General features: G+C 42.3%; 1 protein-coding gene across 1 annotated transcript in view; it reads left to right on the forward strand.

Annotated features, from left to right (window-relative positions):
* LOC135049880 (collagen alpha-1(XXV) chain-like) overlaps positions 1–24,437 on the forward strand; it is a 267,395-nt gene that overhangs the window by 13,876 nt on the left and 229,082 nt on the right. The window contains exons 3-5 of the mRNA XM_063955838.1: positions 18,864–18,881; positions 21,303–21,329; positions 21,725–21,751. Of these exons, the coding sequence (XP_063811908.1) occupies positions 18,864–18,881; positions 21,303–21,329; positions 21,725–21,751 (72 nt within the window). The remainder of the gene's footprint in view (positions 1–18,863; positions 18,882–21,302; positions 21,330–21,724; positions 21,752–24,437) is intronic.

Raw genomic sequence — 24,437 nt, forward strand, 5'->3', positions numbered from 1 at the left:
CACTGCAGTGTCACGCAGGATGGCCCTTCCAAAAAACCCTCCCCAAACAGCACATGACGCAAAGAAAAAAAGAGGCGCAATGAGGTAGCTGTGTGAGTAAGATTAGCGACCCTAGTGGCCGACACAAACACCGGGCCCATCTAGGAGTGGCACTGCAGTGTCACGCAGGATGGCCCTTCCAAAAAACCCTCCCCAAACAGCACATGACGCAAAGAAAAAAAGAGGCGCAATGAGGTAGCTGACTGTGTGAGTAAGATTAGCGACCCTAGTGGCCGACACAAACACCGGGCACATCTAGGAGTGGCACTGCAGTGTCACGCAGGATGTCCCTTCCAAAAAACCCTCCCCAAACAGCACATGACGCAAAGAAAAAAAGAGGCGCAATGAGGTAGCTGTGTGAGTAAGATTAGCGACCCTAGTGGCCGACACAAACACCGGGCCCATCTAGGAGTGGCACTGCAGTGTCACGCAGGATGTCCCTTCCAAAAAACCCTCCCCAATCAGCACATGATGCAAAGAAAAAGAAAAGAAAAAAGAGGTGCAAGATGGAATTATCCTTGGGCCCTCCCACCCACCCTTATGTTGTATAAACAAAACAGGACATGCACACTTTAACCAACCCATCATTTCAGTGACAGGGTCTGCCACACGACTGTGACTGATATGACGGGTTGGTTTGGACCCCCCCCAAAAAAGAAGCAATTAATCTCTCCTTGCACAAACTGGCTCTACAGAGGCAAGATGTCCACCTCATCTTCACCCTCCGATATATCACCGTGTACATCCCCCTCCTCACAGATTATCAATTCGTCCCCACTGGAATCCACCATCTCAGCTCCCTGTGTACTTTGTGGAGGCAATTGCTGCTGGTCAATGTCTCCGCGGAGGAATTGATTATAATTCATTTTAATGAACATCATCTTCTCCACATTTTCTGGATGTAACCTCGTACGCCGATTGCTGACAAGGTGAGCGGCGGCACTAAACACTCTTTCGGAGTACACACTTGTGGGAGGGCAACTTAGGTAGAATAAAGCCAGTTTGTGCAAGGGCCTCCAAATTGCCTCTTTTTCCTGCCAGTATAAGTACGGACTGTGTGACGTGCCTACTTGGATGCGGTCACTCATATAATCCTCCACCATTCTATCAATGTTGAGAGAATCATATGCAGTGACAGTAGACGACATGTCCGTAATCGTTGTCAGGTCCTTCAGTCCGGACCAGATGTCAGCATCAGCAGTCGCTCCAGACTGCCCTGCATCACCGCCAGCGGGTGGGCTCGGAATTCTGAGCCATTTCCTCGCACCCCCAGTTGCGGGAGAATGTGAAGGAGGAGATGTTGACAGGTCGCGTTCCGCTTGACTTGACAATTTTGTCACCAGCAGGTCTTTCAACCCCAGCAGACCTGTGTCTGCCGGAAAGAGAGATCCAAGGTAGGCTTTAAATCTAGGATCGAGCACGGTGGCCAAAATGTAGTGCTCTGATTTCAACAGATTGACCACCCGTGAATCCTTGTTAAGCGAATTAAGGGCTGCATCCACAAGTCCCACATGCCTAGCGGAATCGCTCCGTGTTAGCTCCTTCTTCAATGCCTCCAGCTTCTTCTGCAAAAGCCTGATGAGGGGAATGACCTGACTCAGGCTGGCAGTGTCTGAACTGACTTCACGTGTGGCAAGTTCAAAGGGCATCAGAACCTTGCACAACGTTGAAATCATTCTCCACTGCACTTGAGACAGGTGCATTCCATCTCCTATATCGTGCTCAATTGTATAGGCTTGAATGGCCTTTTGCTGCTCCTCCAACCTCTGAAGCATATAGAGGGTTGAATTCCACCTCGTTACCACTTCTTGCTTCAGATGATGGCAGGGCAGGTTCAGTAGTTTTTGGTGGTGCTCCAGTCTTCTGTACGTGGTGCCTGTACGCCGAAAGTGTCCCGCAATTTTTCTGGCCACCGACAGCATCTCTTGCACGCCCCTGTCGTTTTTTAAAAAATTCTGCACCACCAAATTCAAGGTATGTGCAAAACATGGGACGTGCTGGAATTTGCCCATATTTAATGCACACACAATATTGCTGGCGTTGTCCGATGCCACAAATCCACAGGAGAGTCCAATTGGGGTAAGCCATTCCGCGATGATCTTCCTCAGTTGCCGTAAGAGGTTTTCAGCTGTGTGCGTATTCTGGAAAGCGGTGATACAAAGCGTAGCCTGCCTAGGAAAGAGTTGGCGTTTGCGAGATGCTGCTACTGGTGCCGCCGCTGCTGTTCTTGCGGCGGGAGTCCATACATCTACCCAGTGGGCTGTCACAGTCATATAGTCCTGACCCTGCCCTGCTCCACTTGTCCACATGTCCGTGGTTAAGTGGACATTGGGTACAACTGCATTTTTTAGGACACTGGTGAGTCTTTTTCTGACGTCCGTGTACATTCTCGGTATCGCCTGCCTAGAGAAGTGGAACCTAGATGGTATTTGGTAACGGGGGCACACTGCCTCAATAAATTGTCTAGTTCCCTGTGAACTAACGGCGGATACCGGACGCACGTCTAACACCAACATAGTTGTCAAGGACTCAGTTATCCGCTTTGCAGTAGGATGACTGCTGTGATATTTCATCTTCCTCGCAAAGGACTGTTGAACAGTCAATTGCTTACTGGAAGTAGTACAAGTGGGCTTACGACTTCCCCTCTGGGATGACCATCGACTCCCAGCGGCAACAACAGCAGCGCCAGCAGCAGTAGGCGTTACACGCAAGGATGCATCGGAGGAATCCCAGGCAGGAAAGGACTCGTCAGACTTGCCAGTGACATGGCCTGCAGGACTATTGGCATTCCTGGGGAAGGAGGAAATTGACACTGAGGGAGTTGGTGGGGTGGTTTGCGTGAGCTTGGTTACAAGAGGAAGGGATTTACTGGTCAGTGGACTGCTTCCGCTGTCACCCAAAGTTTTTGAACTTGTCACTGACTTATTATGAATGCGCTGCAGGTGACGTATAAGGGAGGATGTTCCGAGGTGGTTAACGTCCTTACCCCTACTTATTACAGCTTGACAAAGGGAACACACGGCTTGACACCTGTTGTCCGCATTTCTGGTGAAATACCTCCACACCGAAGAGCTGATTTTTTTGGTATTTTCACCTGGCATGTCAACGGCCATATTCCTCCCACGGACAACAGGTGTCTCCCCGGGTGCCTGACTTAAACAAACCACCTCACCATCAGAATCCTCCTGGTCAATTTCCTCCCCAGCGCCAGCAACACCCATATCCTCCTCATCCTGGTGTACTTCAACACTGACATCTTCAATCTGACTATCAGGAACTGGACTGCGGGTGCTCCTTCCAGCACTTGCAGGGGGCATGCAAATAGTGGAAGGCGCATGCTCTTCACGTCCAGTGTTGGGAAGGTCAGGCATCGCAAACGACACAATTGGACTCTCCTTGTGGATTTGGGATTTCAAAGAACGCACAGTTCTTTGCGGTGCTTTTGCCAGCTTGAGTCTTTTCAGTTTTCTAGCGAGAGGCTGAGTGCTTCCATCCTCATGTGAAGCTGAACCACTAGCCATGAACATAGGCCAGGGCCTCAGCCGTTCCTTGCCACTCCGTGTGGTAAATGGCATATTGGCAAGTTTACGCTTCTCCTCCGACAATTTTATTTTAGGTTTTGGAGTCCTTTTTTTTCTGATATTTGGTGTTTTGGATTTGACATGCTCTGTACTATGACATTGGGCATCGGCCTTGGCAGACGACGTTGCTGGCATTTCATCGTCTCGGCCATGACTAGTGGCAGCAGCTTCAGCACGAGGTGGAAGTGGATCTTGATCTTTCCCTAATTTTGGAACCTCAACTTTTTTGTTCTCCATATTTTATAGGCAGAACTAAAAGGCACCTCAGGTAAACAATGGAGATGGATGGATTGGATAGTTTACTAGTATACAATTATGGACGGACTGCCACGGTTAGGTGGTATAAAAAAACCACGGTTAGGTGGTATATATTATAATAATAATACAATTATGGATGGACGGACTGCCTGCCGACTGCCGACACAGAGGTAGCCACAGCCGTGAACTACCGCACTGTACACTGGTTGATAAAGAGATAGTAGTATACTCGTAACAACTAGTATGACACTATGACGACGGTATAAAGAATGGAAAAAAAACCACGGTTAGGTGGTATATATTATAATAATAATACAATTATGGATGGACGGACTGCCTGCCGACTGCCGACACAGAGGTAGCCACAGCCGTGAACTACCGCACTGTACACTGGTTGATAAAGAGATAGTAGTATACTCGTAACAACTAGTATGACACTATGACGACGGTATAAAGAATGGAAAAAAAACCACGGTTAGGTGGTATATATTATAATAATAATACAATTATGGATGGACGGACTGCCTGCCGACTGCCGACACAGAGGTAGCCACAGCCGTGAACTACCGCACTGTACACTGGTTGATAAAGAGATAGTAGTATACTCGTAACAACTAGTATGACACTATGACGACGGTATAAAGAATGGAAAAAAAACCACGGTTAGGTGGTATATATTATAATAATAATACAATTATGGATGGACGGACTGCCTGCCGACTGCCGACACAGAGGTAGCCACTGCCGTGAACTACCGCACTGTACACTGGTTGATAAAGAGATAGTAGTATACTCGTAACAACTAGTATGACACTATGACGACGGTATAAAGAATGGAAAAAAAACCACGGTTAGGTGGTATATATTATAATAATAATACAATTATGGATGGACGGACTGCCTGCCGACTGCCGACACAGAGGTAGCCACAGCCGTGAACTACCGCACTGTACACTGGTTGATAAAGAGATAGTAGTATACTCGTAACAACTAGTATGACACTATGACGACGGTATAAAGAATGGAAAAAAAACCACGGTTAGGTGGTATATATTATAATAATAATACAATTATGGATGGACGGACTGCCTGCCGACTGCCGACACAGAGGTAGCCACAGCCGTGAACTACCGCACTGTACACTGGTTGATAAAGAGATAGTAGTATACTCGTAACAACTAGTATGACACTATGACGACGGTATAAAGAATGGAAAAAAAACCACGGTTAGGTGGTATATATTATAATAATAATACAATTATGGATGGACGGACTGCCTGCCGACTGCCGACACAGAGGTAGCCACAGCCGTGAACTACCGCACTGTACACTGGTTGATAAAGAGATAGTAGTATACTCGTAACAACTAGTATGACACTATGACGACGGTATAAAGAATGGAAAAAAAACCACGGTTAGGTGGTATATATTATAATAATAATACAATTATGGATGGACGGACTGCCTGCCGACTGCCGACACAGAGGTAGCCACAGCCGTGAACTACCGCACTGTACACTGGTTGATAAAGAGATAGTAGTATACTCGTAACAACTAGTATGACACTATGACGACGGTATAAAGAATGGAAAAAAAACCACGGTTAGGTGGTATATATTATAATAATAATACAATTATGGATGGACGGACTGCCTGCCGACTGCCGACACAGAGGTAGCCACAGCCGTGAACTACCGCACTGTACACTGGTTGATAAAGAGATAGTAGTATACTCGTAACAACTAGTATGACACTATGACGACGGTATAAAGAATGGAAAAAAAACCACGGTTAGGTGGTATATATTATAATAATAATACAATTATGGATGGACGGACTGCCTGCCGACTGCCGACACAGAGGTAGCCACAGCCGTGAACTACCGCACTGTACACTGGTTGATAAAGAGATAGTAGTATACTCGTAACAACTAGTATGACACTATGACGGTATAAAGAAAGAAAAAAAAATACCACGGTTAGGTGGTATATATTGTAATACAATTATGGATGGACGGACTGCCTGCCGAGTTCCGACTGCCGACACAGAGGTAGCCACAGCCGTGAACTACCGCACTGTACTGTGTCTGCTGCTAATATAGACTGGTTGATAAAGAGATAGTATACAATACATACAACAATGAATATACTACTATACTGGTGGTCAGGCACTGGTCACCACTAGTCACACTGGCAGTGGCACTCCTGCAGCAAAAGTGTGCACTGTTTAATTTTAAATTAATATAATATTATGTACTCCTGGGGGCTCCTGCTATAACAACCTGCAGTGCTCCCCAGTCTCCCCCACAATTATTATAAGCTTTGCCTTTTATACATTGATGTGCAGCACACTGGGCTGAGCTGAGTGCACACAGACTGAGTCACACTGTGTGACTGGCTGCTGCTGTGTATCGTTTTTTTTCAGGCAGAGAACGGATATAGCAGAGAACGGATATATATTAAAATAAATAAAAGTTAACTAACAACAACTGCACTGGTCACTGTGGTAAACTCTGTCTGACTCTGCACAATCTCTCTCTCTCTTCTAATCTAATTTCTAATGGAGAGGACGCCAGCCACGTCCTCTCCCTATCAATCTCAATGCACGTGTGAAAATGGCGGCGACGCGTGGCTCCTTATATAGAATCCGAGTCTCGCGAGAATCCGACAGCGTCATGATGACGTTCGGGCGCGCTCGGGTTAACCGAGCAAGGCGGGAGGATCCGAGTCTGCTCGGACCCGTGAAAAAAACATGAAGTTCGTGCGGGTTCGGTTTCAGAGAAACCGAACCCGCTCATCTCTATTTAAAACCTACGTTGTATCTCTCTTTCCGGCAGACACAAGTCTGCAGAGGTTCAAAGACCTGCTGGTGAGAAAATTGTCAAGTCAAGCGGAACGTGACCCGTCAACATCTCCTCCTTCACATTCTCCCGCAACTGGGGGTGCGAGGAAAAGGCTAAGAATTCCGAGCCCACCCGCTGGCGGTGATGCAGGGCAGTCTGGAGCGAGTGCTGACATCTGGTCCGGACTGAAGGACCTGCCAACGATTACTGACATGTCGTCTACTGTCACTTCATATGATTCTCTCACCATTGAAAGAATGGTGGAGGATTATATGAGTGACCGCATCCAAGTAGGCACGTCAGACAGTCCGTTCGTATACTGGCAGGAAAAAGAGGCAATTTGGAGGCCCTTGCACAAACTGGCTTTATTCTACCTAAGCTGCCCTCCCTCCAGTGTGTACTCCGAAAGAGTGTTTAGTGCAGCCGCTCACCTTGTCAGCAATCGGCGTACGAGGTTACTTCCAGAAAATGTGGAGAAGATGATGTTCATCAAAATTAATTATAATCAATTCCTCCGTGGAGACATTCACCAGCAGCAATTGCCTCCACAAAGTACACAGGGACCTGAGATGGTGGATTCCAGTGGGGACGAATTAATAATCTGTGAGGAGGGGGATGTACACAGTGAAAGGGGTGAGGAATCGGAGGATGATGATGAGGTGTGAGGTGTTCAGAATAGACAGGAAATGAGTGGAAATTATGGTTATTGAGGTTAATAAAACTATGGGATCAAAATGACCCACAAATTCTATGATTTAAGCTGTTTTTTAGGGTTTTTTGTAAAAAACACCCGAATCCAAAACACACCCGAATCCGACAAAAAATTTTCGGTGAGGTTTTGCCAAAACGCGTCCGAATCCAAGACACGGCCGCGGAACCGAATCCAAAACCAAAACACAAACCCGAAAAATGTCCGGTGCACATCACTAGTTTTAACCAAGTTTACGTATTTGTAAGTGTTATAAAAAATCCTGTATTAAAAAACCTAGCTATAGTAAATTCTCAAAAAAGTGGTGTTAGATCTACAACAGTTCATTAGCTAATCAAATGGTATTGGAAGGTCCTGTGAATTATTTCTGTGTAAACAAAGTTTTAATTGAACAAATCCTATTATCTTATACAGGTTGAGTATCCCATATCCAAATATTCCGAAATACGGAATTTTTTGAGTGAGAGTGAGATAGTGAAACCTTTGTTTTCTTATGGCTCAGTGTATACAAACTTTGTTTAATACACAGAGTTATAAAAAATATTGTATTAATTGACCTTCAGGTTGTGTGTTTTAGTTGTATGTGAAACAACATATGACTTGTGTGAATGTACACACACTTTGTTTAATTCACAAAGTTATTAAAAATATTGGCTAAAATGACCTTCAGGCTGTGTGTATAAGTTGTATATGAAACATAAATACATTCTGTGCTTAGACTTAGGTCCCATTGCCATGATATCCCATTATGGTATGCAATTATTCCAAAATATGGAAAAATCCAATATCCAAAATACTTCTGGTCCCAAGCATTTTGGATAAGGGATACTCAACCTGTAAACAAATTTGCTAAATAAATACCCCAGATACATTTTAGTTTCTCCAGTTATGTGGACCATTGGGCCCAGTTGAAAGACTCACAGCAAGCGCTTGCATGTTAAGGGTAACCCCCTGCCTCCGCAGCTTAGGTGAGAAAGGCAGTCGCCGGGCCGCCATGTTTTGGGTCGCAGCGACTGTATGTGCCGTCACATAGCCTCCACGTCCTACCGCCGCAAATAGTCCAGACATGCCTACATTGTCCGGATGGCACCCCCCCTTCTCCCCCCCAGCGCCGCATCAAGGCCCCGTCCGCCCCACGATTGCCTCAGCCTTCCAATCAATGCATCTTACTGTGTGCGCACGCGCAGTGCTGCTCCTGCACGTGCCCACACTGCACAGTAGCTTCAGCATGCAAACGCATCGCAGATGCGTCTCATGCTGAATTAGACCCACAGTTCTAAGATATATAACCAGGCTAAAGGTCCATATGCCATACTAAGTCCTGATCCTATTATATACTGTAGAAATGTTTTTGTTTTTAAAAACATCAAACACACAAAGCAGACATTTCAAGGTCGCATACTTAGGTCATTATACATACAATTTTTACAATATGCATTACAAGGGCGCTATAAGAGAGGTGGAGGCCCGTGTTCAGCCTCCTCCATTCGGGTCCCCTCCTTTCTACCAGCAGCGCTCAGAGTGTGAGCACTAGAGGGCTCAGACTCTACTGCGCATGCGCAGATCTCCGGGACAATGGCGAGGTAGCCATTTTCCCAGTGATTTCTTTACTGCACATGCGCAGAACACCATGAAAATGGGCACTGCGCCATTTTCCCAGTGATTTAGCAGAACTGCTGATGTCAGCGGGGGACTCTGGAGGGGTAAGGATTAAAAAAATGGGTGCAGTGTGTGTGGTGTGGGCCCGCCATGGACTCAGGAGCCAACACACTGCACCCATTATAGATATGCCAGTGATGTATTACAAGTTCATTGTATTGCTTAATACAATGCCAGTTTTTTGTATGTGGCAGAATTCTACAGGTAAAATATCATACAATAGCCTCTCTAGTTACAGGAGGAATTTCTATTTACCTAAAAACTGTTTTTCTTCTCACTGCGTTTTTTTTAGAAAAATGTCTAAATTACAGTTAGAGATATGATGACAAATATATAGAATACAATTGGCACAGATGTAGTCATAATGTTGACTTTTTATAATGTCAACATCATAATTGGCTATATGGGCCCCCTCAGTAAACATTGGGTCCTAGGCAGTAATACATTATTACCTGCCTGCTCTAGATTATTTCTCCCTGTAATTTATTTCACTCCATATTCAACCCACAATCCCCCACCACCCATTCTGTATGTCATTAACCTTCTCACTTTAATTCAGTCTCCCCTTTTCTTGCCTTTGCTATTAAGGTTAAATGACAATAGGCAAGATGTAGGAAGTGTAACGCGGCCAAACTTTCGAAAATGCAGTTTTCCGGAGTTATGGCAACGTACCGCATATGCACCAATTCCTGTAATGCGATAGATTCTGGGACTTGGATCCGGTGGGCAACGCATCTTCAGATGGCGTTGTCCTATAGAAGCCTATAGGCTTCTTTCACATTTCACTGCTGAGAGGGATCCAATCGTGCACGTCACTAGACACATGCACAGACAGACACCTGGGTCATAAATTCGGAAGTCCACTCATCCTGAAAGATAGTTCTTATCGCTATTCATGTGGAGAGTAGCAGGATGCATTGCAAGCAAAATGTGATACTTGCTGCATCCCGCCCAATGGGGGTCATTCTGAGTTGCAGGCGCGTCGTACGAGTACAAAGCGGTTCGTTGCTGATCGATGGATTTAACGAAGAATCCATTCGCACAGCCGAACGCATGTGATTGACAGGAAGAGGGCGTTTATGGGTGTCAACTGACCATTTTCAGGGAGTGGTTGGAAAAGCGCAGGCGTGTCCAGTCGGTTTCAGGGCGGGTGTCTGACGTCAAATCCGGACCTGACACACTGAAGGGCTGAGTAAGTCTAGAGCTACTTAGAAACTGCACGAAAAATTTTCATCCCACTCGGCAGCACACGCGTTCGCACACTTGCAAAGCGAAAATACACTCACCCATAGGCGGTGACTATTTGATCGCAAGCCAGCAAAAAGTTGCTAGCAAGCGATCAACTCGGAATAACCCCCAATATACGTATAGTTCAAATAAAGTGCAAGTAAAACCAGGGGAGGAATGCAGCAAGCCTCGCATTTGGCATCCCGCCACTCTCCGCATGAATAGCGCCATTTACTAACGCCATATGCATGAAGGAAATCATGAAGGACAGCTCATGCTGTAAGAGCTGTCCTTCACGATGTGTGGACCTCTGGGTTTGTACATCTGCGCATGCGTCTACTGAATGTTGACAAACTGACTGTACACCAGAGAAAGGTGTCAATAGATTAACAACTGATAAAGTATTAATGGCTATCTTACAGCTTTCCCGGGCCAGTGTGGGCGCATTTGTGCATGCATAATACTGTATAACGTATTTATTATTATTATTATTAATCAGAATAATAATAATAGTAATAATAATAATAATAATAACAACAATAATCATGACAATAATAACAATAACAATAATTATTTTGGTGGTCTTCTAAATAGAGAAATGCTTTATTTAAATAAATAAATACAGAAATAAATGTAATAAATAAATGAGGCACTTTTTCATTTAATATCGCCTCCTATCACCATCATGAAATGGGAAACAGCATAAGAAGTTTTGCAGTGGTACACATATTGCCATGATCCTTGTTAAATATCTGGGAAAGCTTTTGCCAGAGACAGTACAGTGATAGCCCTTGACAGATAGCGAGAAGCCCTGTCCCCTGTTAGGGTGACAGAGCTTTTCTCAAATAATAATAAGACTAATAGATTTGAGGTGGAGTGGCAGATCAGAGAATACAGGCCCTCATTCCGAGTTGAATGCTAGCTGCTTTCGGTCGCAGCGCGGCGATTAGGTGAAAAAGCAGCGTTTCTGAGCATGCGTACGGGCTGCAGTACGCACGCGGGAAGTACTTTCACACAAAACTATGCAGTTTTACACAAGGTGGAGCGACGCTTTTCTGTCGCTCTGTTGATCGGTGAGTGATTGACAGGAAGTGGGTGTTTCTGGGTGGTAACTGGCCGTTTTCAGGAAGTGTGCTAAAAAACGCAGGCGTGTCAGGTAAAAACGCAGGCGTGCCTGGGGAAATGGGGGAGTGGCTGGCCGAACGCAGGGCGTGTTTGTGACGTCAAAGCAGGAACTAAACTGACTGAGGTGATCGCAAGGTAGGAGTAGGTTTGGAGCTGCTCAGAAACTGCATGAAAATTTTTACGAGCAGTTCTGCTAACCTTTCGTTCGCACTTTTGCTAAGCTAAGATACACTCCCAGAGGGAGTGCACTGCTGCTAAAAGCAGCTATCGAGCAATCAACTCAGAATGAGGGCCACAAAGCGGACAGTAAAACACAAATTAAGCAATGAACTATAATGATGTCAATGAAATGAGGGAAGAGCGCCCCCAACACTGAAAGGCTTACAGTCTGGTTTGTGTGGTGGGTGTTATGATGGGTATTGGGCTAGGTGTATTATGGCCAGTATGGTAGGGGGATATTGGAACAAGGTGCTGGGAACATACTGTATAACTATATAACTTCTGGAAGTGTTTGAAGCAACTATATTATTATAATGTATGATACAAAATGTTGTACATAAATAGAAGACCAGAATTTTATAGTACTCCTCCAGGGACATATTATTGTTACTTGGTGTTTATGACATGTTACAGCATTCAGTGATTGAGAGATAGAAATGATAATATCTTGCATATATTTTTGTAGTCTGCTGCATTAACAGCCAATTATATTTTACTATTCTAAAGTGAAATTCACATGGAACAATTGTTATAAAACCATAGGAAAATGTGAGAACAGAATATAAATTGGACAGTAATTTTAGCTTACGCTGAGATGTATATTTGGTACATGGGCAGAACAAACCATTGCTGAGCACCTTACCAAGAACCCGAGAGCCCACCCTAGCCTCTCAAGCCCCCTTATGCTCCCAAATTTGTCTTCATTGCATAGGCGTTAGGCCTGTACAGCAGTGAGAGCAAAGAACAGGCCTTTTTGGACAAAAAGAATTTGCAATCATTACTGAATAGGGTCGTTTGGCCTGCAATAACTACTTATATTTTGCTTTAACGTTAGCTGTATGCTAAGTATAGTAAGTCAAAATAAAGCAACACAACTGTCAATAGAGATAGTTATAAATTCCCAAGAAAAAATTGATCTGAGGCCTCACTGGGCTCCTAAATTCTAGGTAACACAGCAAAGCACTATTTCATTTCAAGAGCATAAAATCAAAATTCTGTGTTCTTTAACTTTTACATTCTGTTTATTGACCTGAGGTTGATGTTTGCAAAATACAATGATTTAACAGTGAAAGCATCTGCAACAAAGAACTGTAAATCTCGTCATTTATCCCTAAAACGTGCGCAGCTTTGGCCTTTTCTGGGGCAATTTGTCACTTTTTTTCATGGTCAATCACAAAGATTTCACAGATAATTCCCGTAAGTAAAAAATGTAGATAGCCATCGTATTAATGATTAACGACAAAGGCTTAGGGATAAACCCTTTGATCAAGAAGAGTTATTTAATGTTTTTTTCTCTCTCTGTTTTATGATGAGCAATGATAACAGGTGTTACATGTCTATATACTGTTAATGAATAGCATTCGTGAAGTACAACGTGAGCGTTCACAGTCACAGACATATCTGTTAATTCAATTAGTAATTGGATACACCATTTAGCAGGAGTAGTTGGATGCACATGTCTGCTATGGCGGAATGCTGGTAGTGTCCATGTGTTGTATTCTGTGCAGCTGTAGAAGGGCATTCTATCCAAACCCCACATTTCATTCAGTGTATTCAAGGACAAATGAAGAAATCACCATGTATTTCCTTAGGTACACAGTTCACTTAGGCCCGGGTATATATTAGCAAGCTTTATGGCTCTATACATCACATGGGAATAGAAGTATCCACGTGATTTTAGTATCTCTGCAATATAGTAATGGATAAGAGCAGGAGATAGCAAACATTTCTCCTGCATTCCTGCTTTCATTTATGTAATGCACAACACTGCTAAAATAATGCAAAATACTGCAGTCCCCATTATTTTCAATGGCGACTGTGGTCTTATTATTAAGCAGCGAAAGGCAAGGTTTTTGAAACTTCAAGAGCAAAGGTCATCATGATATGGTATTAGTCATTTTAGCCCACAAGGTTTTTGCAGATCAGGATCATTGGTTCCCTCTCTGGTAGCTTACATTTGCATATGTCCAATAGCTGTGTGTGCACAGTAGATCAGCTGGGTTGAAACCTATGCGTGAAGTGATAGTTATACAAGAGTACATTGATAAATTGCCTCAAAAAATGAATTCCTTATTGCTGCGATATGTGGCGACAAATAATGATACATTTTGAAGGCCCCCCTGTCACCTTTTATAAGCAGGCCTCTTATTCCTTTTCGAAGAACAGTATTTAAAGCAAATTATTTATATGCTGTAGACAGACCACTTATTCCATCTGTCTGTCTATCAGTCTGTCTCAGCTAATCCTTGTTAGGAGTTGGTAAACCACTTTTCGCCAAGGGTCCAGCTGCCTCTTACGCATCAAAATCTGTCAACCACAACAATCTTGCAATATGTAATACCTGGTTCCAGCACTCGCAAATCTATCTCTTAACATGGTTCTCCAATAATGGAAGAGGCAAATTTATGCTGGATTATTTCCTCATCCAAAAATGGTTTCAGAGTGCCTTCATAACGTGAGAGCAATGCGTGGATCATCAATTGGATCAGATCATTAAATCATTTAGTACAAGCAAAGCCTAAATCCACCTAAAAGCACCAAACGCCTTCAACCCCTTACCAATTTTAGACTTCAACGCCTTAAAAGACCTCGATACCAAGGTGAACGTTCAAATTCTGCTCAAAAACAGGTTCACCCCTATCACTTAATGATTATGTAAACCACAGCTGGACTGACACAAAATTGGCAATCAATGATACCCTCAGACAGACATGCCCAATTAAACGTAGAAAGATCAAACCATGGATCTCTAACACCACCTTAGACTTGGAAGAACTTGCGCAAGTTAAAAACATTAACCATAAACTCGACCTGCATCTGAATAGACAAATTTAAAAAAACAACTCAAAGCAGATAAAGAAGCATGGTGGAAAGGAAAAGCCCAAGAAATGGAAGAGGCCAGTAGAAAGCATGATTCAGGCTGCTTTACAGCATATAATGCAGCTGCAAATTGAACATTTAGAACCTCCAACACGAACATCAAAGATCTAAATGACCAACATATTAAAGCAACATGTGAGAATCTTGAAAGATGATAAGAACACTTTTAGCACCTATAAAATTGCCCCAGGCCTGAAAATATAGATCCTGAGTTACTGGAAACAATTACCTTCAATATTGTAGTGACATAATGGATAACCCCAAATGCAGATTAAATAAGGGCCTGATTCACTACCATTTGCAAATGTGAGTTTCCACACAGTGAGAGATTATCGGCAGACTGCGCATGCGCGAAGGGCAAAATGCTATTGCCTTGCTTATGCAGCCGAATTGTAAAGAGTATGTATTTTGATTAATAGAAAGTGACCGTTGCACCCGGTGCGACTGCAGTGTCATTGATTTGAGTATGCTGGGGTCAGCCACAAATGTCTATTTTGCCCATGCATTGCGAATCTGCTAATGCATATGCAGATTTGTGAATGTATCGGTGGGCGTCTTTTATCCTTTTTGGGCGGCTCTTCACGTGCGATTTTTTGCAATAGCAGATTTGTTGAAATCGCTATCCCAGCCTCAATAGCAATCCATAGTGAATTAGGCCCTAAGAAAAGCAATTAAAAAGCTGAAGAATGAAAAAGTACCAGACATTGATAACATCCCAGCTAAAGCTTTAATAGCAGGAGGAGAGGTAATAGTAAACCAAGTTACAGGTAAATACTTGACTTAGGCCTACAATCAAAGAAATAACTTTTTTTAGTTTTTGTTGACTTTAAGGGGTAAATTTACTAAGATGGGAGTTCTGTTAAAGATGGGATGTTGTCCATAGCAACCAATCAGATTCCAGGTATTATCTTCTCGAAGGTGCTAGATAAATGAGAAGTAGAATCTGATTGGTTGTTATGGGCAACATCCCATCTTAAACAGAACTCCCATCTTATTTTATTATTTATTACCAGTTATTTATATGGCGCACACATATTCTGCAGCGCTTTCCAGAGAATATTTGGCCATTCACATCAGTCCCTGCCCCAGTGGAGCTTACAATCTATATTCCCTACCACATGTACACGCACACACATTCATGCTAGGGTTAATTTTTGTTGGGAGCCAATTAACCTACCAGTATAATTTTGGATTGTGGGAGGAAACTGGAGTACCCGGAGGAAACCCACGCAAGTTAGGGGAGAATATACAAACTCCACACAGTTGGGCCATGGTGGGAATCGAACCCATGACCTCAGTGCTGTGAGGCAGTAATGCTAACCATTACACCATCGTACTGCCTTAAATCTTAGTAAATTTACCCCAAAATGTGCCATTGGTAGTGTGGACAGAGAATCTGTTTTGTGTGTGCACGAGGCGAAGAACATCCCACATAACACCCTCAAGGTGATTCAAGCTCACTACAACAATGGATCAAACAAAGTTAAATATGCATGCCAAATGTCATAACCGTTCACAATCTCAGCTGTTGTCAAGTAAAGTTGCATAGTAACTATCTAGGGATAGTAGAAAACTATAGGTCAGTGAGAAAATGAATTACAGTATATAAGAGTGAGAGAGAGATTGTGGGAAATGAAAAACAGGGTGGGGGTAAGAGACCCGAATATTTATGTCTGAACCTTTTGTTCAACTTGGCTGAGGAGTATTTATATATTTGGGGAGTGTTGGGCTACAGGCGATCTCTCTGTCTTTCTCTTTTCTATTTTTTTTCTCATTTTCCTTAACCCCTTTCTTCTTCTTTTCTTTTTTTTCGAGTTCCAAGATAGCATATTTACATTATTTTGATTATTCTAGTTCTTTTTTTTTTTTTTTACCATAATTGGTACTGTTTTCAGTTCATTGTAAGATGTCTGTACTATTGGTCTTATCATTTGTAATCACTTGTAATATTTGATCCCATTTGGTATTGTAACCATAATATTGATTTTTTTTTAATAAAAACATATTTGAAAAAATAAATAAAAATAACTGTGTGAGGAGGATTGTGCACTTCCGTCCCCCTGGCTGCTGAGGCTTGACTGATTGCTTGGGACGTATGAGCAGCCAATGGGCGAGCAGCACATTAAGCACATATAGGAGTGGACTGCCCACTGCCTACATGTGCGCTGTGTGTCCTGAATGCTACATTAGAAATGTTGGGAGTATGTGTAAAGGGCCCCATACACTACCGCGACATGTCCGTCTGACATGCGGGCGATCACCCCCGGCAGCCTCCCGGGGAAGAAGGATCGCCCAAGATACATTGTATGCTGTCCTTTTGCATACGATGTATCTTGGGCAATCCTGGCCGATGCCAGCCATGCCTGCGGGGTCGGACCAGATTGAACGTGCAACACATGCAATCTGGGGGATCCAATGCTCACGGGAATGCGCATCGGGTCGGATTGGAAACGCCTCCAAAATGCCCGATTTCATCCGATGTATCGGGCTGAATGCCCGAAATCGGATGAAATCGGGCATTATCATCCTAATGCATGGGGCCCTTAAGGGAGCACCTGTTAAGTGCTAGCTACGCTCCATGGTAACTCTGTCTCCATGGATGGTCACAAACTCTGCAATCAATAATAAAGAAGATTGTACTGGCATAAGTAAATGGATAAACTGAATAAGAAATTGGATGGAAATTAAGCAGGAGGCCTAAGTAGTATCAGGGTGCTATGGTACCAAATTAGACATACAGTAAACAAATAAATCAAACTATGAGTACAACAACTTTTTGTATTTATGGCTTCATAGCTTGCTCAACCAAGTAGCTTGTATATTGATATTATTTATTCCTATAGGCAATCTATATTTAAATTTGCAGCAAAGTTATATTTACATTATTGTAAATGAACAGCTTCTATAAGCCCAAATCCCAACTCTACTAATAAACCTGTCTTTTTGTTTTATTGTATATTGACATTTGATTGAGCAGCAGCAAGCAATATTTACTGTACTTTATACTACTACACTCATTTGTGAACTGCTGTTTGTGATCTTAGCTTGTCAGACACATCCTCATGCCCCAGAGCCTTGTAATATGGTCTACCTGTCAAAGAGAAGGCAATCTGTGCATCCAAATGACTTTTAATCAGCAATATAAATGATCACCAGGTTTTGAGTCACTGTGTGCGCCTTGACAATAAATTACTGTGAGTGTGAATTGTTCCTTAATAGGCAAACATGTGCTGAAGTATTTCCTATAAAACCAGTTGCCATTTCCATGCGTCTTCACTCTTCTCTCTATGTGCAGCACAAAAATAATTTTGTCACTAGAACGATACTGTATGTAGAAGCACAGTATTTTCCTTATGATACTACACAGGGCCAGATTAACAATTGGGTGGATGGAGCTACATCTCCAGGCCTCCACAAAAAATAGGCCCATCATCATGACAGTACGATGAAAACAAGCCACCGAGCTGTCCACATGATCGGCCATAAATCATAAGTATGAAAATTGTATTTCTAGTTTTCTCAAAAAAATCAGCATTTTCTCTATTTTTATGTATTTTCTGAGGCAGTGGGTGTGATAGTGTAGGGGGTGTACACGCCCACATGTCACTGACCACACCCACACAACACTCTGACCACACCCACACAGCAATGGTCACAGGTCCTTCCTTCTGAGTATAGGCCCATAAAATATTTTCAGCCCCATGTGGTCCGTCATCCGTCCCTGATACTACTGTATAACAAGGAAGCATCACAAAGAAAAGGCAAATATAATAGATACTATGCATGTTTTTTAAGCAACATTATGGACAAAATTCACTTGTACTGTACATCATTTAGCACAAAATAATAAACACGCTAGACTTCATTGCTGACTTGTACTAAGAGCCTAATCCAGCTTGAGTTGTAGTTTTGCGAAAAATTGCAAAACTACAACTCTTTTAACATGCCGGGTCCTGAAACACCCCTCCACCCTCACTAACATGCAGGCGCATTTCTAAACAGCGGCATGGCATCACATGATTAAGGTAGCCTCCTGCCTCTGCAGCCAAAGCTGAATAGGCCACAAATACGTAATGCAATGTGCCTTGGTACTTCAAAGTGCACACATACTCCCAGCTATCTGCTCTCAAAATACACGTCCATAAGCTAGAAGTGTACTTTGTTGTACTACAGTGCACCAAACATAAGCATGTCAGTCAGTAAGATTTGCCAAATGTTAGAAAACGTTTTCTATCTGTTATTGTACCTTTACATTGTACATTGTTTAGTAACTTTTATTCATTTTGTGAGAGCATTTATAACTATAATATTTATCATTTTGCAGGGTCAACCAGGACCTCAAGTAAGTGCAAAAAAACACACACTTTCATGTCCTGATAGTAATAGTTTTATTTAAATCTGAATTTGCAACATTCTTGAAATAATTTCAATAAAAGTTGAACACATGCAAAATATGTCATGTGACTCAGGCAGGAGCTGATCCTTAACTACAGACGGACAGAATCAGGCAGGTACTGTACAAATGGTGCATCATGTCCTGCTGATACATTGTTATCGTATATCCAAATTATCTTTGCCAAAAAAAAGTTATGTTTATGTTTGTTACTCTTGCAATGCAAGAGGTTGCCCGGCAGTATTAATTGTAAATATGGTAATAATTGTAACAGACAAACTTACTGTACTACTTTAATAATTAGAATGCACACAAGGCCTGCTGACACAGCTGGCTGGTTCAATACAGTAGGTTACCTTTATCAAATTTTTCAGACATTGCACTTGCCTATGGAAGGTACAGAGTGTCCATGGGACCATGACCACTGGTGTCAGTAGAACTGCGTCCCTAACACTGACACTCCATAGTTTCTAGCCACTCTCCAGACACTGCCTAGGAACGGCCATTGAAATTGCATGGATCTCCATGCAATTTTGCTATGGTCAGTGCTTCCTGGATGCGTACACAGAAGTATTACATAGAGCGCTTGCGCCCAATGCTCTGAATCAGGCTCAGTATGTCGTCTGCTTGGAAGTAGTGCTTGAAGCAAATGGAACAGACTGGCATAGCAGCCTACTTACTTTTCTTAAGTATCATTAAGTTATTTTAGATGTTGTTTTGCTTAACTAATGTATTGCTGCTGCATTATCTGTGCTGTAGAGGTATTATTTAATTATTCAACTTAAAACAGACTGAGGGGCTTATTTATTAACATTATTTTTACTAGGGCTTTGATGTGGGTCGAATTTACAAAAAAAAAAAAATGTGATAAACCCCGCAATGAGCCCTGTGATAATTCTACGCAAGCTCCAGCTTGCGTTATCACAGGGATCACTGCAAGATTACTACTTCTGCACAGCTTTCCTTGCCCACTGGCAGAAAAAACTGTGCAGGGACTGGGCTCCGGTGATCACAAGCTGGTCATTGGTAAAAAAACCCAAAAACAAACGTACCAGTCCCAGGAGCTGTTGATCGGTGCGGGCTGCCGGTTATCGGGAACTCCTGTGCGCTGCTGTGACAACCAGTGCAGTAAAATGATGCTGCAAAATGGCAGCTCACTTTACAGCACCAATGGTCACAGCAGTGCACAGGATTTGATGCCCAGCAGCCCTGCAGGAGCAGCGATTACCGGCTCCCTGGATTGGTAAGTATATTTACCATGGGGGGAAGCCGCGGCGGGCGGGTGGGCTAGTCGCAGGGGGGTGTCAACCCTGCAGCAGCGGCGATGTCGGTGGTGATGGTGCATGTGCACCAGGACATCGGGGTATTGTTTCCAAAAAATACCCCAATACTGTTGCGGATTGTCATGACAGGTCTGTCCCAGCATGCGATAATTGATACATCCGTGCGATGTAATCAATTATCGCAGTGCGGATTGGGTCGATTTTATCACATGCCATCTGCATCCTTGGATACGGATGGTGAGAAATCGGTCCCTAAGTCTTATATATATTAGGTATGGGTGTGATTATGCTGAGTTGGCTCATATTTTTAAAGCAGTAATAATTTAAAAGGCAAAACCAACCTGGGTTTAATTTACTGGCCCTTTAAAAATATGAGCCAACTCACTGGAAGAGTCCCCCCTTCCTGCATCTCATAATGCCCTAAGGGGTAAATTTACTAAGATGGGAGTTCTATTCAAGATGGGATGTTGCCCATAGCAACCAATCAGATTCCAGGTATTATCTTCTAGAAGGTGCTAGATAAATGAGAAGTAGAATCTGATTGGTTGCTATGGGCAACATCCAAACTTAAATAGAACTCTCATCTTAGTAAATTTACCCCTAAGAGTGAAAAGACACCAGAGTATCTATCAGTCACCACTACCAGTGATTTGTTAGTAATGGCAGGCATCTATATGGTACCTATAATAGTTCACACTTGGTAGACACAGGGATAGATCTCTTATATTCATCTTCCCGTTTCCAGCCGACAAGGCTATGAATACCATTTTAAATTTGTTTGCAGTTGCAGCAGTATCATTGCACTGCTGTCTGCTGCTTATTCATAGCCTTAGAGACTCTGGTTCCTTTACCTCTCCTTTCCAAACCACAAATATGTACATACGTACACTGCCCATTTTTTTAATCAAAGCCCATCTAACATGAACCAAATCAGGGGGTATATAATTTGTATACTAGTTATTTACTACTAGACCATGTTACTGTGATGAAAGAGATAACAATTATCACTATGATGCATAATACAACATCTTATGAATGAATGCTAATTACTTTAAAATATACTATTATTCTTGTTTTTATTTTTCAGGGTTCTCCTGGTCCAAAGGGTGAGAAGGTCAGTAGTAACACCTTGATGGGGTAAAAGAAACCCCACCTGCATCACAACGTTTATTGTACTGTGGCAAGGGGACTGGACAGCAGCGAAACGTACCTGGCCAGAGAGGTCATTATAGGACTGGATGTGGCTCAAATATTACCCTAGGACAACCTCTTCAGCCATATATACCCTGCTGTTGTACAGTCCCTTGGTTGCACTGCAACATCAATATATCCTATTCCTGCCCCTTTTATTGTATATATTGTATAAGTGGAATGGCAAATCTATGCTGATGTTACACTGGAGCATAATAATGCATAATAAATCCTGTGACATACAGCCAGCATTGTGAGAGAATCGAGGGGTAGCACAGAGTCATTGTTGAACTATCATCTCATCTTTCCCCTTTGCAGGGAGATCAAGGTGATCAGGGCCCTCGGGTAAGCACTTTCAAAAATGTTACACTGCTAAACACATTACTTCAAATCGAAGCTAAAGCTAGAATTAACACAGTAGCCCCACTGTGTACCTGTTTAATAGCCGCATCTCTTCTGCATGCTCCAGTCACTACCTCAGCAAACTCAGTGGATTGTACATCTGTTGTGCTCATAACAAAATAACGCTTTTGGTACCTATTAAATAGCAGAACTCTTGTAAAATGCTAATGTGTTTATTCCTATACACAGTTACTACAGGGGGCCCCTCCTTCAAGACACCCAAGTTGATTAGTTGTAAATAGTAAGAATCTTGTGTAGATTAATATGAATTACCAGTGTTATGGCCATCTTTTGCACTGTATATCATGCTGGCCTAAACGCTCTATTGCCATAAATGTCAATGTCAATTTAACTAACGGGTAGTATCCCTTCTGTGCAGTAAAAAAAAAAAAAAAAAATTATATATATATATATATATATATATATATACACACTATGTATTAGATAGGATGATTCCTGTTGAATCCCAGTGTTTGGCAGGGCAGTCAGGCTGGGACTTTTAATTCCATAATACCTGAAGTGACACAGACATAAATTTATAAATTCTGGATATATACTTAAAGACATAAATGTCATATTATGTTAAGGAATCCAGTGTTGTATTCATAGGTTTGGTTCTTCATGAAATAGTGGAACCCTGTTTGCTGCCAATCCCTTGATAAAAAAAATAGTACAGACCCCTTTCCACAGTTAATGGTAGCAACAAAATGATTTTGGGGAACAAATTGACTTTGATGGGGTTTTTTATTAAGTGAGAGGGTATATTCCATTGCTAGATATGTGTTCTATGTGCACTAACTGTGTTGTTACATATTGTTACAGTATATACATTGTCATGTAAACATATTTATGCCATAGGCAGTGTAGAAGTACTGTATAAGAGAATTGTTTTGCTAATTGCGGGAAATAACTCATTTACATTATTGACAAAAACAACCATAAAAATATATATATGCATATTAACATATGCATAATATCTCTCATTTATTTAAAAGCCTCAATGACAATGGTTCCGGTATGAATGGTCGACCATGTTATGGTCGACAGTCATTAGGTCGACCACTATTAGTCGACATTGACATGGTCGACATGGACACATGGTCGACACATGAAAATTGTCGACACGTGAAAGGTCGACACATGAAAAGGTCGACATGAGTTTTTTTTTCTTTTTTGGGTGTCGTTTTTTGCGTAAAGTGACTGGGAACCCCAATTAGTGCACCGCGTCCCCTCGCATGACTCGCTTCGCTCGCCATGCTTCGGGCATGGTGCCTTCGCTCCGCTACCGCTTCGCTCCGTACAGATTACCGTTCCAATCGTAGTCCACGTGGATCGTAAAGTATGGAAAAGTTCCCCAAAAGAAAAAAGTTAAAAAACTCATGTCGACATTTTTATGTGTTGACCTTTCATGCATCGACCATTTTCAGGTGTCGACCATGTCAATGTCGACCAATAGTGGTCGACCTAATGACTGTCGACCATAACATGGTCGACCATGTGAACGAGTACCAATGACAATGATAGCCCGAGATGTATATTAAATTGAGAGAAATCAGAGGACTATACATTTCTCAGGAGGAACTTCCTGATCTGTAACCCTGCCTCCTAGTCAAATGTAAGTGAAAACAATTAAGTGTTATATGTTCCATAGATTGTGACACTTTATTTAGAAAATACTGGATAATAATAAAAAGTGGAACAGAAAATAGATCAGTACCATGATAACTGTGTTTTTATCCATTGCAAGTGCACCCCTATGGTATAAATAATATATGTTATGTCATGCAGTGTAATAGGGATTTTGCTATTCATGCTGAGATGGCAACTGGGAATAATCCTCATTAGACACAATCTCTCAGCAGTAATATTAAAATCCAGATTCCACAGTGTGTGTATTGTAATTGATGTATGTACACCATGTGTGGCTATGTAAATATACCAAGTTTAAACTCTTTAATCACTTAAACTTATATTTTACTGTACATCTATTGGTTTTCCAGTTAACCAAATAAGTAAGCGTTAGAACCTTTCTCTCCTTTTGCAATGTACTGTCTGACATTTGTAGACTGCTCCAGACATTTTTTCTTTCCTCATAAAATATGAACCTCCCTCCTCATGAAAGCCCACATTAACTATAAGTCTACAGTATACAATTTTTACTGAGTATTTCTTGATCTTTAGAAGTAAAATATACAGGTGACAGACCTATATATACTGTATATTTCGAAATTCCTGTCAATTATAATTCTATGGCCCAGATTTATCAAAACTTGGAGAGTGATAAATTGCATGGTGATAAAGTGCCAACCAATCAGCTTTTCAAACACAGCCTGTAACATTGCAGTTAAGAACTGAATGGCTGGTACTTTATCACAGGGCAATTTATTACTCCCCAAGGCTTGATAAATCTGGGCCTACATATACAAGTGACTTCATCTTTGAATATTGTAGCTTAGCAATGGCCCAATCAGTGTTCACTAGTAGCAACAATTACACAGCTCTTTCCTTCAGCCATTGTGTTAGTGGGCTCTTATGAACTGTTTATTTCATATAACAGGTGGCTTTACAAAGTGTTGGTATCTGAAGTAAGGGGGAGCCCCCGTTCTCCTGTTACCAGAACATTGCACTG

Source organism: Pseudophryne corroboree, chromosome 1, assembly GCF_028390025.1.
Source record: "Pseudophryne corroboree isolate aPseCor3 chromosome 1, aPseCor3.hap2, whole genome shotgun sequence".
NCBI lineage: Eukaryota > Metazoa > Chordata > Amphibia > Anura > Myobatrachidae > Pseudophryne > Pseudophryne corroboree.